At 43.2% G+C, this 11,352-nt stretch overlaps 1 protein-coding gene across 1 annotated transcript; it reads right to left on the bottom strand.

Moving 5' to 3' along the window:
• Positions 1-663: 663 nt before the first annotated feature.
• UCP1 (uncoupling protein 1) lies at positions 664-9,647 on the bottom strand. The gene is made up of 6 exons (XM_032412739.1): positions 9,522-9,647; positions 8,679-8,877; positions 5,621-5,821; positions 5,420-5,521; positions 4,465-4,645; positions 664-828 (listed from the first exon to the last, which is right to left on the bottom strand). Exons 1-6 carry the CDS (start codon positions 9,645-9,647, stop codon positions 714-716), a joined length of 924 nt encoding a protein of 307 aa, XP_032268630.1. The 3' UTR covers positions 664-713.
• Positions 9,648-11,352: the final 1,705 nt, after the last annotated feature.

Below are 11,352 nucleotides of genomic sequence, written 5' to 3' on the forward strand. Positions count from 1 at the left end.
CAAAAATCCTGGAATTCTGGGATAGATATCACGATTCTAATAATGATTATAGTGTCTTAGAAGTTGTTATAAGTGCCATAAAATATAGACTCCCAAAATTAAAGATCTGTACCAATTACATTTAAAGTAAGTTTATGCCTATTGATTCTAAAGACCTTCACTTGCTATTGGGCAGTTTTGTAATCTAGGTGAACTGCAAGTTTTACATTCAGAGATGGATCCAAAATGGCAAACTTTCAAAGGTATTAGCAGTACTTTATTGGATATATTAACTGACAACTGGGTTAATACATTAAATAGAAATAGCATTTTCCTTGGTAACTGTTCATGTTTAAGTGTTTATAAACATAAAATGCACCACTCAGTTTTCCTCTCCTGTCAACTTGAACTATAATTAAAGCATGTTAAATTTCTTCATGTTCAATCGTAAGACTCCCACCTTCTCAAAAGAGCCAATCAAATACAGTCACTTATTTGCACATTGCATGTGCCAGGGTGCGTACTGAGCATTTTGCTTTCTCCTTCCAAAAACACAGAGAATAAAAGTCACAAGAAATAAATATTAACTTTTCTTTAAAAAGTCCAAAACTCTCTATCAGAATTCTTTTATCTGCTTAGGGTGAAATAAAGGGAATAGGTGTTTTGTTTTCGTTTTTGAGTTATCCGGTCAGCAAGATTCCCACTGGTATGTCACCACTTTTTCCTGAAGGTGATTATGTGGCACAGTTCACGGTCTGCCCTGACTTCATCAGTTCTCGTTTCAGCTGTTCGAAGCACACAAACATAATGACGTTCCAGGATCCGAGTCGCAAGAAGGAAGGTACAAATCTAGAAAAGGGCATGTCACCATTCTCTTGAGTTTGTTAGAATTCTTTTTTTTTTTTTGTCAGAGAGAATGAGAGAGAGAGAGCACACAAGAAGAGGTTGTGGCAGGCAGAGGGGGAAGCAGGCTCCCCACTGAGCAAGGAGCCCGATGCAGGACTCGATCCCAGCACCCTGGGATCATGACCTGAACCGAAGGCAGACGCCTGACCGACTGAGCCACCCAGGCGTCCCTAGTTTGTTAGAATTCTTAAAGCTATTATCACACAGGGGCACCTGGGTGGCTCAGTTGGTTAAACCGCTGCCTTCAGCTCAGGTCATGATTCCAGAGTCCTGGGATTGAGCCCCGCGTCGGGCTCCCTGCTCATGCAGGAAGCCTGCTTCTCCCTCTGCCTGCTACTCTCCCTGCTTGTGCTCTTTCTCTCTTGCTATCTCTCTGTGTCAAATAAATAAAATCTTTATTTTTTTATTTTTTTTTTAAGATTTTATTTATTTATTTATTTGAGAGAGACAAACAGCATGAGAGGGGAGAGGGTCAGAGGGAGAAGCAGGCTCCCCGCTGAGCCGGGAGCCCGATGTGGGACTCGATCCCAGGACTCCGGAATCATGACCTGAGCCGAAGGCAGTTGCTTAACCAATTGAGCCACCCAGGTGCCCTAAATAAAATCTTTAAAAAATATATTTAAAAAAAGCTATTATCACACAAACAGCTTCTGCTTCTCATCGCACACTCTTCTCACATAAATTTAGGCACTTAAAAGTACCTATTCCTCACCTTGCCAGCGATGCCTAAGATAATGTTTCATCTAGCTGTCTAATACTGCTTCAGAACAACAAAACCCAGATGATCACGTCTATCCAAATACATAAACGGCCTTCATTCCCACCACACCAAAGCATGTGTCCTTTCTGAAAGGGCATTTCCCAGTAACTCGCCTTTTTTGAGGAGCGGGGAAATTTTTGCTTTCTTTCCCTCTGCTTTCTGAATGGGAGGTAGGAAACTGTTGAAAGAGGAGGAGGAGAGGGGACCTGGGTGGCTCAGTTGGTTGGGCGACTGCCTTCAGCTCAGGTCATGATCCTGGAGTCCCAGGATCGAGTCCCGCATCAGGCTCCCTGCTCGGCGGGGAGTCTGCTTCTCCCTCTGACCTCCCCTCTCTCATGCTCTCTCTCTCTCAAATAAATAAATAAAATCTTTTAAAAAGAAAAGAAAAGAAAGAGGAGGAAGAGAAAGCAAAGAAAAAGCGATGAGTAAGTGGACCATTTTCCAAAGTGAAGAAATTAGCGCTGTCCAGATCTTGGCAATTCTCAGCCTTAGAGTGTCAAGGAGCTAAGGGCATTTTTTTCTTTTTGGTTTTTGGGTTTTGGATGGTTTGTTTTTGTTTTGTTTTGTTTTGTTTGTTATGCTGTCAAACTGTGCAGACCAAATGATTGATTTTGAATGCCTGTTTGCAGCAATGAGACATTCGGGAGAAAAAGATGTCATCAGTTAAATCTGCCTTGGATAGAATTTTTAAAAGAGATCTGGCCTATAAAAATCATGCCCCGAAGGTTTTTGGGGGGGTTTTTTTGTTTTGTTTTGTTGTTGTTGTTGTTGTTTTTAAGGTCTCAACATATTTCTCCTGACTCCTGGGTGTGTGTGTGTGTGTGTGTGTGTGTGTGTGTATTTTAATTGTGGTACAATGTTCGTAAGTTTACCATTTTAACCATTCTAAGTGTATAATTCAGTAGCATAAAGTACATTCACATTGTGAGCAACCATCACCACTACCCATCTCCAGAACCTTTTGTCATCCCTAACTGGAAACTGTACCTATTAAACAATAATTCTCGGGCACCTGGGTGGCTCAGTCAGTTAAGCATCTGCCTTTGGCTCAGTCATGATCTCGGGGTCCTGGGATCAAGCCCGGTATCGGGCTTCCTGCTCAGCATGGGGAGTCTGCTTCTCCCTCTCTGTCTGCCCTTCCCCCCACCCCCCACTCATGCTCTCGCACTCTCTCTAATAAATGAATAAAATCTAAAAAAAAATCAAACCAATAATTCCCTACCCCCCCACCTCCCCTCCGCCTCTGGTAATCACCATTCCACCTCTGTCTCTATGAATCTGACTCCTCTAGATACCTCACATAGGTGAAATCATACAATATTTGTCCTGTGTCTGGCCCATTTGATTCAGCATAATGTTTTCAGTGTTCATCCTTGTTGCAGCATATATCCCCAAAAGGTTTCAAGTTTGAAAAAAATAAAAATATTGTTAAATGGTTAATGGTTAATAACTGAGATATCCATTCTAAATTAATTTTATAATATATTTCATTTGTATTAATGTATCATTAGTGCTGATTATGGTGAATTGAAAACCTTGTGTATATGTGTATGGTGCATTTATGCTTATTTTATAGTCTGAGGCATTGCCTTACAATTGTAAATGGTTATAGAAGTTGCTATATTATCACTAGTTTAACCCTTATAGAGTGTATCCATACATTAGTTCATACTGTATTTTCTTAGGAAGGTAGTATCCAATGTAATACTGCTTAATGGGAAATGTGATCTACTACACAATACTAGTTTCAAGGTGAGTGTAATAATTATCCAAACCACATCATTTTCTGCTTGACTTTTCTAGGTCAGTGGCAATGATTTTTCTCTAGTTTTACTTTAATACAGTCAAAAAATCTGAGTCCATCAAGTTAAAATAGTGAAAATTTCAGCAATCACACTACTGGATATTTACCCAAAGAATACAAGAACACTAATTCAAAAGGATATACGCACCCCTATGTTTATAGCAGCATTATTTACAATAGCCAAGATACGGAAACAGCCAAGTGTCCACTGATTGATGAAGACACACACACACACACACACACACACACACACGCACACACACACAAACACACAGGAATATTATTTAGCCATAAAAAAGAATGAAATCTTGCCATTTGCAATGACGCAGATGGAGCTAGAGAGTATAATGCTAAATGAAGTCAGTCAGAGAAGACAAAAACTGTATAATTTGACTCATATGTGGAATTTAAAAAACAAGCAAGGGAAATAATAAGAGAGAGAGACAAATCAAGAAACAGACTCTTAACTATAGAGAATAAACTGATGGTTACCAGAGGGGAGGGGGGCAAGGGAATGGGTTAAATGGTTGATGCGGATTAAGGAGTACACTTGTTGTGATGAGCACTGGGTGATGTATGGAAGTGTTGACTCACTATATTGTACACCTGAAACTAACATAGCACTAACGAATTAAAATAAAAGCTTAAAATTAAAAAAATTAATAGTGAAAATCACATCTTGTTTTCTTATAGCCCTTTATTATGCTTTCCCTCCACGTTATAGTTCTCTAGCCCCGATCAGGCAAAATCCTGTCCACATTCCCAATAGATTGGGACCAAGGGAAAGGTCACTGAATTTAAGTGAGCCTCTGATCAAGGCTGAGAAAATTTTAATATCAGTTTTCCATTTTCTGGCCCAGTGGAATTAGCGAATTGGAGATAGTTATGGCAGAGAAAAATAGACACTAAGCATACGGCATAGACTAAGGCTGGTCAACTATTTAGACAAGAAAGCATCCCAAAGCACACAGATGGCCTGAACACAGCATTATAGACAGAGAAGACCATATCCTACCCTTTGAAAAAAGCCAACGGTCCTTCCTTAGTGAGCATTGTCATGGCACAGTTGGGCACACTCGTGTACTGTCCTGGTGGAGAATTAACAAATCGGGTTTTTACCACATCCACTGGCGAGGACAGGACTGTTGTGCAAAATCCAGCGATAAGAGCTGACACGAAGTGGCAGGGTAAGTCGTCTAAAATGGATCAATGAAACAAGTCAGCAGCAGACTTTTGGAAGAAGCTTCTAGTTTTTAGTTATCTATCAGATCCTTGGAAACCTAATGATATCAGGAGACCAACGTGGATGTCTTTATATAAATAAATAAAATATAATAAGGAAGGTTTTACTTACCCTTACCAAAAAAGATGACAAAGAGTACATGGCACAGTGATGTGATTAAAAAAATAACCTGTCAGTCTGATCTGTGCCCTTAGGGTATGGCATAATGCCTGAGACATAGGCATCTAATACTTTTTTATTGAATTAAGGTCATTGTCCAGGGAGAATTTCAATATCTCTAGAACCTGTTAGACTATCTTAGGAACCTATCCAACGGTGCTACTTTTTGGATGAAAACACTGATGAGCTCCTTACATAACCAGTACATTTGGATATAGTGTGGGATGGACTCACCTCCCGAGTTATGCTATATAAAGAATAAGAGGCTAACCAAAGTCCCATATATTATAATTAAATGAGAATAATGCTGATGTAAGAATATAATTACACTTTCTCTTTGTTGCACAAAAAAATTGGTTGCAGCAAAACTTCTAAAAGTTAGTGTTTTGGGGTTTTGGTTTGTTTTTTGTTTTGGTTTGTTTTGTTTGCTTAAAAGTTCTATCTAGTGTTCAAAATTACTTTTTTTAACTGATACAATTAAGGGATTCAGTACAATGTGGATAGAGAACCTCCAGGATGAAATTGTAAATGTGCAGACTCACGGGTTACATATCTAGGAGGAAGTTACCTGCTAGGAGTTTCTTTTTCACAAGGGCCTCCTTCATTAGGTCGTATGTAACTAGCTCTGTACAATTGATGATGACATTTCTTGTCAGATTGGGAGTAGTCCCTAGAAAAAAGAAAATGTATAATAGCTCCATTATATGATAAGGTGCTAACAGGATATATGTGTTTTAATAATTATCAGATTCACCTTGAAGTCAGTTACCTTTCCAAAGGCCTGTCAGGCCTTCCGTTGTCGCTATGATTCTGTAAGCGTTGTAAGTCCCAGTGTAGCGAGGTTTGAGACCATGCAGGTGGCTCTGTGCTTGAAGTCTGACCTTCACGACCTCTGTGGGTTGCCCGATGAATACTGCCACTCCTCCAGTCGTCAGACCAGCTGCGATCTTGCTGCCTAAACCAGCTGTTGCTATCCGGAGAGAAAAGATATTTATCAAGCAAAAATGAAAAACAAAAACAAAAAACAAGACCCAGAGTGCAACTCTATATGTCTTTTTTAATTTTAGTGGTTAGTATTACTGTCTCTTTACATCTTTTCTATTTCCCTAATGCTTGTGCATGTGATGATCATGTACTGAGTATGTACTAAATCACTTTAGGGCTAGAAACTTCAAAGTTGACTAGAATTAAAAAATAAATAAATGAAGACTTTCAAGGACAAAGAAAACACAATGCCTACTTAAACAGTGCTTAGTTCTTTCCTATAGCTAGCTCTCTTTTTCAGTTTTTTTCCAACTGGGAGCAGGTACCAGTCACCAATGATGCTCAGCCTTCCTCTTATGGATGGTAATGTTAATTATTGGACTTAGGGGTCTTAGGAAAATCCCAAGTGGACAAACTGCCCCCAGATGGGATGTTGAGTGGTATTAGGCTACAACAGATTACAAAGGGAACAAAAATAGAAGTGAAGAAAGTGATTTTTGATTTGAAAATTTGAAAAATGAGCTTAGATTACTCAAGACAGATATTATTTAATAAACTATACATAGTCTTGGAGCCTTCCTCCCCCAGGCTCATTTATATCATTGACATATGGACCAAGAACATTTACTCATCAAGGACTTTCTCAGTCTGTCTGTTTCCCAATCTGTAAAATGGAGATAACAATATCTATTTCATTGAGTTATTGTGTGAGTTAAAATAATATCAATATAGCACATAACATACTGTCCTGCATATAGAAAGTACATAAGTTCTTTTCATAACCATATGATTGTCCTCTTTTCTCCTCATGCTTGTCCAGGAGCTGAGCGTACAATAGATAACCATCTTTTAATTGGCAAGATCGTATGATTACAATTCCCTTCACTTTGGGCCCACATTTATAATCTTATTTTGATGCACTCATCCTGTCCTCCAGTCCGTTTCTCATTTCCCCGTCAAGCCCTTTGAGGGAGAGGCTACATTTTCTGTCTTCACTTCTCATGGCTCTCCTCATAGTTCCTCCTCAATCCTCCACAATCCAGCTTCCATCTCCAGTACTCCCCTTTGATGTTTTGGCGAAGGAGACCCATGGGCTCCTGCTGTTAGGCACGTCCATCATGTTTTGTCCCTTCCACACTAGATCTCTCTGCTCTGTTTGACCCAACTGATGGTTCCTCCTGTCACTCCCTGGAGTCTATCCCAGACATTTCTCCTAAGCTCACGTGTTGACTGGATGTTACTTGTTGACACATCTTCAAATGAATGTCTTACCTTCCCCCTAAGACAGTTTCCATATTCCTTCCCTCTGTGAATGGTACCTTTAGCCAGAACCTCAGAGGCCATCCTCCATCCCAGCCTTTCCCTTACGCCAGCTGCCTACCAAGTTCAGTCAGCTACACTTCCTAAATCTTTCTGATCTCTCTTCCCTGCTGCCATTGTTGTAGCCTACCCTGATCGTTTCTTACTTTCTAACTTACCCCCTTCTTACCCTTTTTCTATATATCCTCTAGATACTGCTGCCAAAGTGATCTTTCAAAAATATAAATTGTTTAGGCCACTTTCCTGCTTAACATTTTTCAATGACTTCCCATCACTGTAAGGACAAAATCTAAACTTCTTAGCATAGTCTGCAAGGTCCTTTGTGATCTGGCTCCTTCCTGCCTTGGCTTCACCTCTCCCTCCTAGTCCTCCCTCTCTGCCCTGTGTGTTCTTGCCACTCCTCTCTGAGCCTTTGTACATGACCTTCACTCTACTTGGAAGGCCTTTCCTCACCACTTCACCTTACTACGCCTATTGGTCTTTCAAGATTTGATTCAGACATCAGTTCTTCAGGAAAATCTTGCCCGACCATGCCCCCAAGGCTAGGTAAAATATTCCTCTTCCATGTGCCCAACATCCTGTCATTACTTCTAACAGAGCATGTGTCACAGTACATACTCACCTATTGACCTATTCACAGCTCATAGCTCTTGCCTAGACAGATATCTATAATCTATGCATCCAACAGTTTCTGGCACATGGCAGCTCAATAAAGCTAATGAAATGCACGGAATAGGCATAACATAGAGTACTGCCAAAATATGTCCTATTAATTTAGTATCTAAAGTACTCAACAATTGGGTAGAACAGTCAACTGTGAAGGAAACTACCAGAATGGACAGCTTTATGTCTTTTGTGATTCTTCTCTTGCTACATCTACAAATAGGACAATGCAGTATGGATCTCAAAGCATCTAGACTTTACTTTGAAACTGTATAGAATAAACTCATTATATGTTTGTATAACTAATATTTATAACTTGTCCCATAAAGTTATGTAACCCTAAGGTCACTTTTTTTTTTTTAAAGAAAAACAGACTGCCACATGCAGCACCTCATTTGGATGTGTCTGGAGTCTTGGAAGCCTGACTACCCTACATTTTCCTACAAATGGACTTGAGAGCTTGTTTGGGAGTTCTAGCAGGGGAGTGCAGCTACTCCTATACCATTGACCAAAGAATGGTCCTCCTCTATTGGGGAAGGTCATCCTCTTTGACCGTTTGCAGAACTTTGAGTTAAACATTTTTCTGCAGCCCATCCATCTTCTCCAGATGGATATCCAAATTAGGCCCAAAACTTCCATGACTGACCAGGTGATTTTTATAAGTATAAATCTGCTTCTGAAAAATTGATTTTGCACATTTCCTTTTCTTTCTATGAACAGTGAGTACCAAGCTAATATTGGCTGTCTGCTTGCCAATTTGTTATGAAGACCACTACCCTGCACGTAACATTGCTTGAACAGAGCTGGGCCCAGGGCATGTCTCTGGCTGTCTGCCCCTCCCAGGAATGCTCATTGCTTACTTTCTTTCCCTGTGCTGAAGAACTCCAGGACGGTGTCGTAGAGGCCGATCCTAAGAGAGGCAAAGCTTATTTGTCTCTGGAGACCAGCAGGCAGCCCACTATAGAGTTTCATTGGCCCTTCAGTTTTTGCCAGAGTGGTGACTGTACCCAGGACACCTTTATACCTAATGGCTCTGGAGGTCTGGCATTCACCTTGGATCTGGAAATGAGAAAGGTGCAGGTCAGAGGGACGTAAAAATTGAGTAAGGAGTTCCTACCTGGTGAGGAAAAAACGAAGACTGGCAACAGGCTGTCTGTTCTCTGTGGAGAAACCTCAAGCCAAGATTTTTCCCACTGTTTTCCTATTTTCAGTTCGTTTTCCCTTCTCAGCAACATCTCCTCTATATCTCTGTATCTCTCTAGCTATATATATGAAGAGAGATTAGCTACAATGCGAATTTTGAACATTCCCACACTCCCTGTATAAATCCTCCAGAACCCCTAAGCAGCAGATGGGAAGGTGCCCCCACCAAATTAAGGAAGTCAAAGAACCTGACTTGTAAACTTGGGAGACGCTGATAGTCTTAGCTCTTAGAACATTTAGTGCACCCTAACTTTGGGGGCTTTCGCAGTAGTCACGGTCAACGTATCTTCCGTGGCTGCTAGTGGTTCTTCCGTTAATCTCGGAGAAGTTCCAGTTTCCCACCCCCCTGCATCCAGTTCTGTGACCAGCCCACACCGTTAAGGTGGCCACCCGCCCTACCCGAGGAGTTGGTTAAACCAAAGCCGTTATCAAAAGGGCGCACAGAATAGGTGTCCCCTCTCCGCCCTGAGACACCTCCCCATCCTCATCTCGCTCGCCACCTGGAGCCGAACTTTGGCCGTGTCCAGCGGGAAGGTGATCACATCCGCCACACAGGCCGCCACGCCAGCTGAGAAGATCTTGACCGGCATCGTCGGGGGCACGTCCGAGGCTGTCGGGCCCGCCATCTCCGCTCAAAGAGCGAAGCGACGAGCGGGCGCCCACAGGGCGGAATTTCTCCCTGCCTTTCCCCTCCTGTCCCGCCGGGACAGTAAAGCGGCTCCCTGACTTCGCAGGAGGCGGTGCGCCGGCCGTGGCTACAGGCGGAGCGCAGCAGAGGGGCCGAGTCGGGCCGCGCCTCCCGCCTTCGCGCCCTAGTGCCAGGAGGACCCAGGGGCGCAGGCTGGCGGCGCCCGTGCGCCCTGCCCGCGCCGGGTGACTTATATAGCCGGCCGCTCCCGGGCTCGCCAGCTCTCGGCGGAGCCGGGCGTGGGAGCTGGCGGGGGCGTGCCCTGGGGCGCCCGGTCCCTCCCACCCGCAGGCTCGCTGCGCTCCTGGGGAGCCGCTCCCCGCGCACCTGGCGGTCTGCGCCCGCGTGTGCCAGGGAGGGCGCACCGCGGCAGCCTCCCACCCCCACCCGGCGCCTGGCTGCGTGTCCTCGGCTGGCGCGGGGTGGGGGGAGGGGGGTTTCCTGAACAAGCGCGATCTCGGGGATCCTGGTAAAAGGTCCTGCCGAGCTGGAGCTCTCCCAAGCGAGAATGTGGCGCCCCTTTTATTCCTCTGACTCTCCGGGAACCTTGCAGGCATCTTCTCAGCTTCCTTTCCTCTCCTATTAACTTCTCATCCTCCTTTCTTCTTTCCAACCGCCACATCCAGACCGGAAAATTCCCGGACAGAAACCAAGAACACTCAGAACTTTTAAAAGAAATAAGGTGTTTCTTTTAAACACTTTTGTAAGAGGATGTCAGATGAGATCATTGACATACTAGAAAGCAAAGAGTAAATTGCTAAAGTGCTCTATAAAGTGAGATGTAACTTGCTCCTCATTCTTTTCTTAGGAGAGTGCAGTGGAAAGGACATTGGCAGGTCCCTTGGCTGCAGGTGCAGCTCTGCTGCTTCCCTTCCCTGGGTAAGTCATCTTTACTGCCACTTTTTGCTTCCTTCTGAGTAAAATGTGTGTCTAGAGACATCCCCAGGTGTGAAATATGCTGCTAATTTACCTAGAGGGATACATTAAATATTGCAAAGTGTGTTTATTGTGGAAGGAGGAGCTTTTCCTACTTCTGTCCTTGTGCAGAGATTTATTGTGAGCGTTCATTTATTCTCTTGGTTCAAGAGCAGGGGAAAATGAGGTACAACCCCCCTAGAGAATAATCCCCAAATACTCTGTGAGAACAGGTTGTGTGTACTGTGCAACTGTTCAAGAAGCCATTCCTAGGCGACTTCCAAGGGAGGCATGCTTGAGGGATGTCGAGGAAGTCAAAATCGTAAAGGTAGGATGGGCTCTGGAGAAACAGAGAGGAGAAGACAGTGGGTTTCCTCCTCTGCAAACACCTGTTGAAATAAAGAGCAATTGAGGCAAGTGAGTGGCACGTATGAAGGCAGAGGTTTGGGGAAAGCAGGGTGAATATATGGGAATGTGTTCTGTTGGCCTGCCTGAGACACCGGATGATGGGGCAGGAGAGAGCCAGGGTAGGAAGTTGGTAGAAGATGAGACTGTAGAAGCCCAACGAGGCCAGCTTGAGGGATGACCTTGAAAGTCTGTTCCGAGTGTGGATTCGTGTTATCACCTCACGCATGGACAGTACTTTACAGATTGTAAAGTGCTCTCACATAAATGTCATATTTAATATAGTACACAGTACAGCCTTATGAATGATTGGATACAGAGTC

This window comes from Phoca vitulina, unplaced genomic scaffold (genome assembly GCF_004348235.1).
Source record: "Phoca vitulina isolate PV1807 unplaced genomic scaffold, GSC_HSeal_1.0 scaffold14, whole genome shotgun sequence".
In the NCBI taxonomy this organism is placed as follows: domain Eukaryota; kingdom Metazoa; phylum Chordata; class Mammalia; order Carnivora; family Phocidae; genus Phoca; species Phoca vitulina.

Bases quoted from the DNA above. Each gene is read 5' to 3' on its own strand.
- UCP1 (XM_032412739.1), bottom strand. From the start codon at position 9,647: ATGGCGGGCCCGACAGCCTCGGACGTGCCCCCGACGATGCCGGTCAAG. The intron at 5,822-8,678 runs GTAAGCAATGAG...CTCTCCGGATAG, and splicing joins CTTCAGCACAGGGAAAGAAA to CAACAGCTGGTTTAGGCAGC. The intron at 5,522-5,620 runs GTAACTGACTTC...TCTTTTTTCTAG, and splicing joins CCTGACAGGCCTTTGGAAAG to GGACTACTCCCAATCTGACA.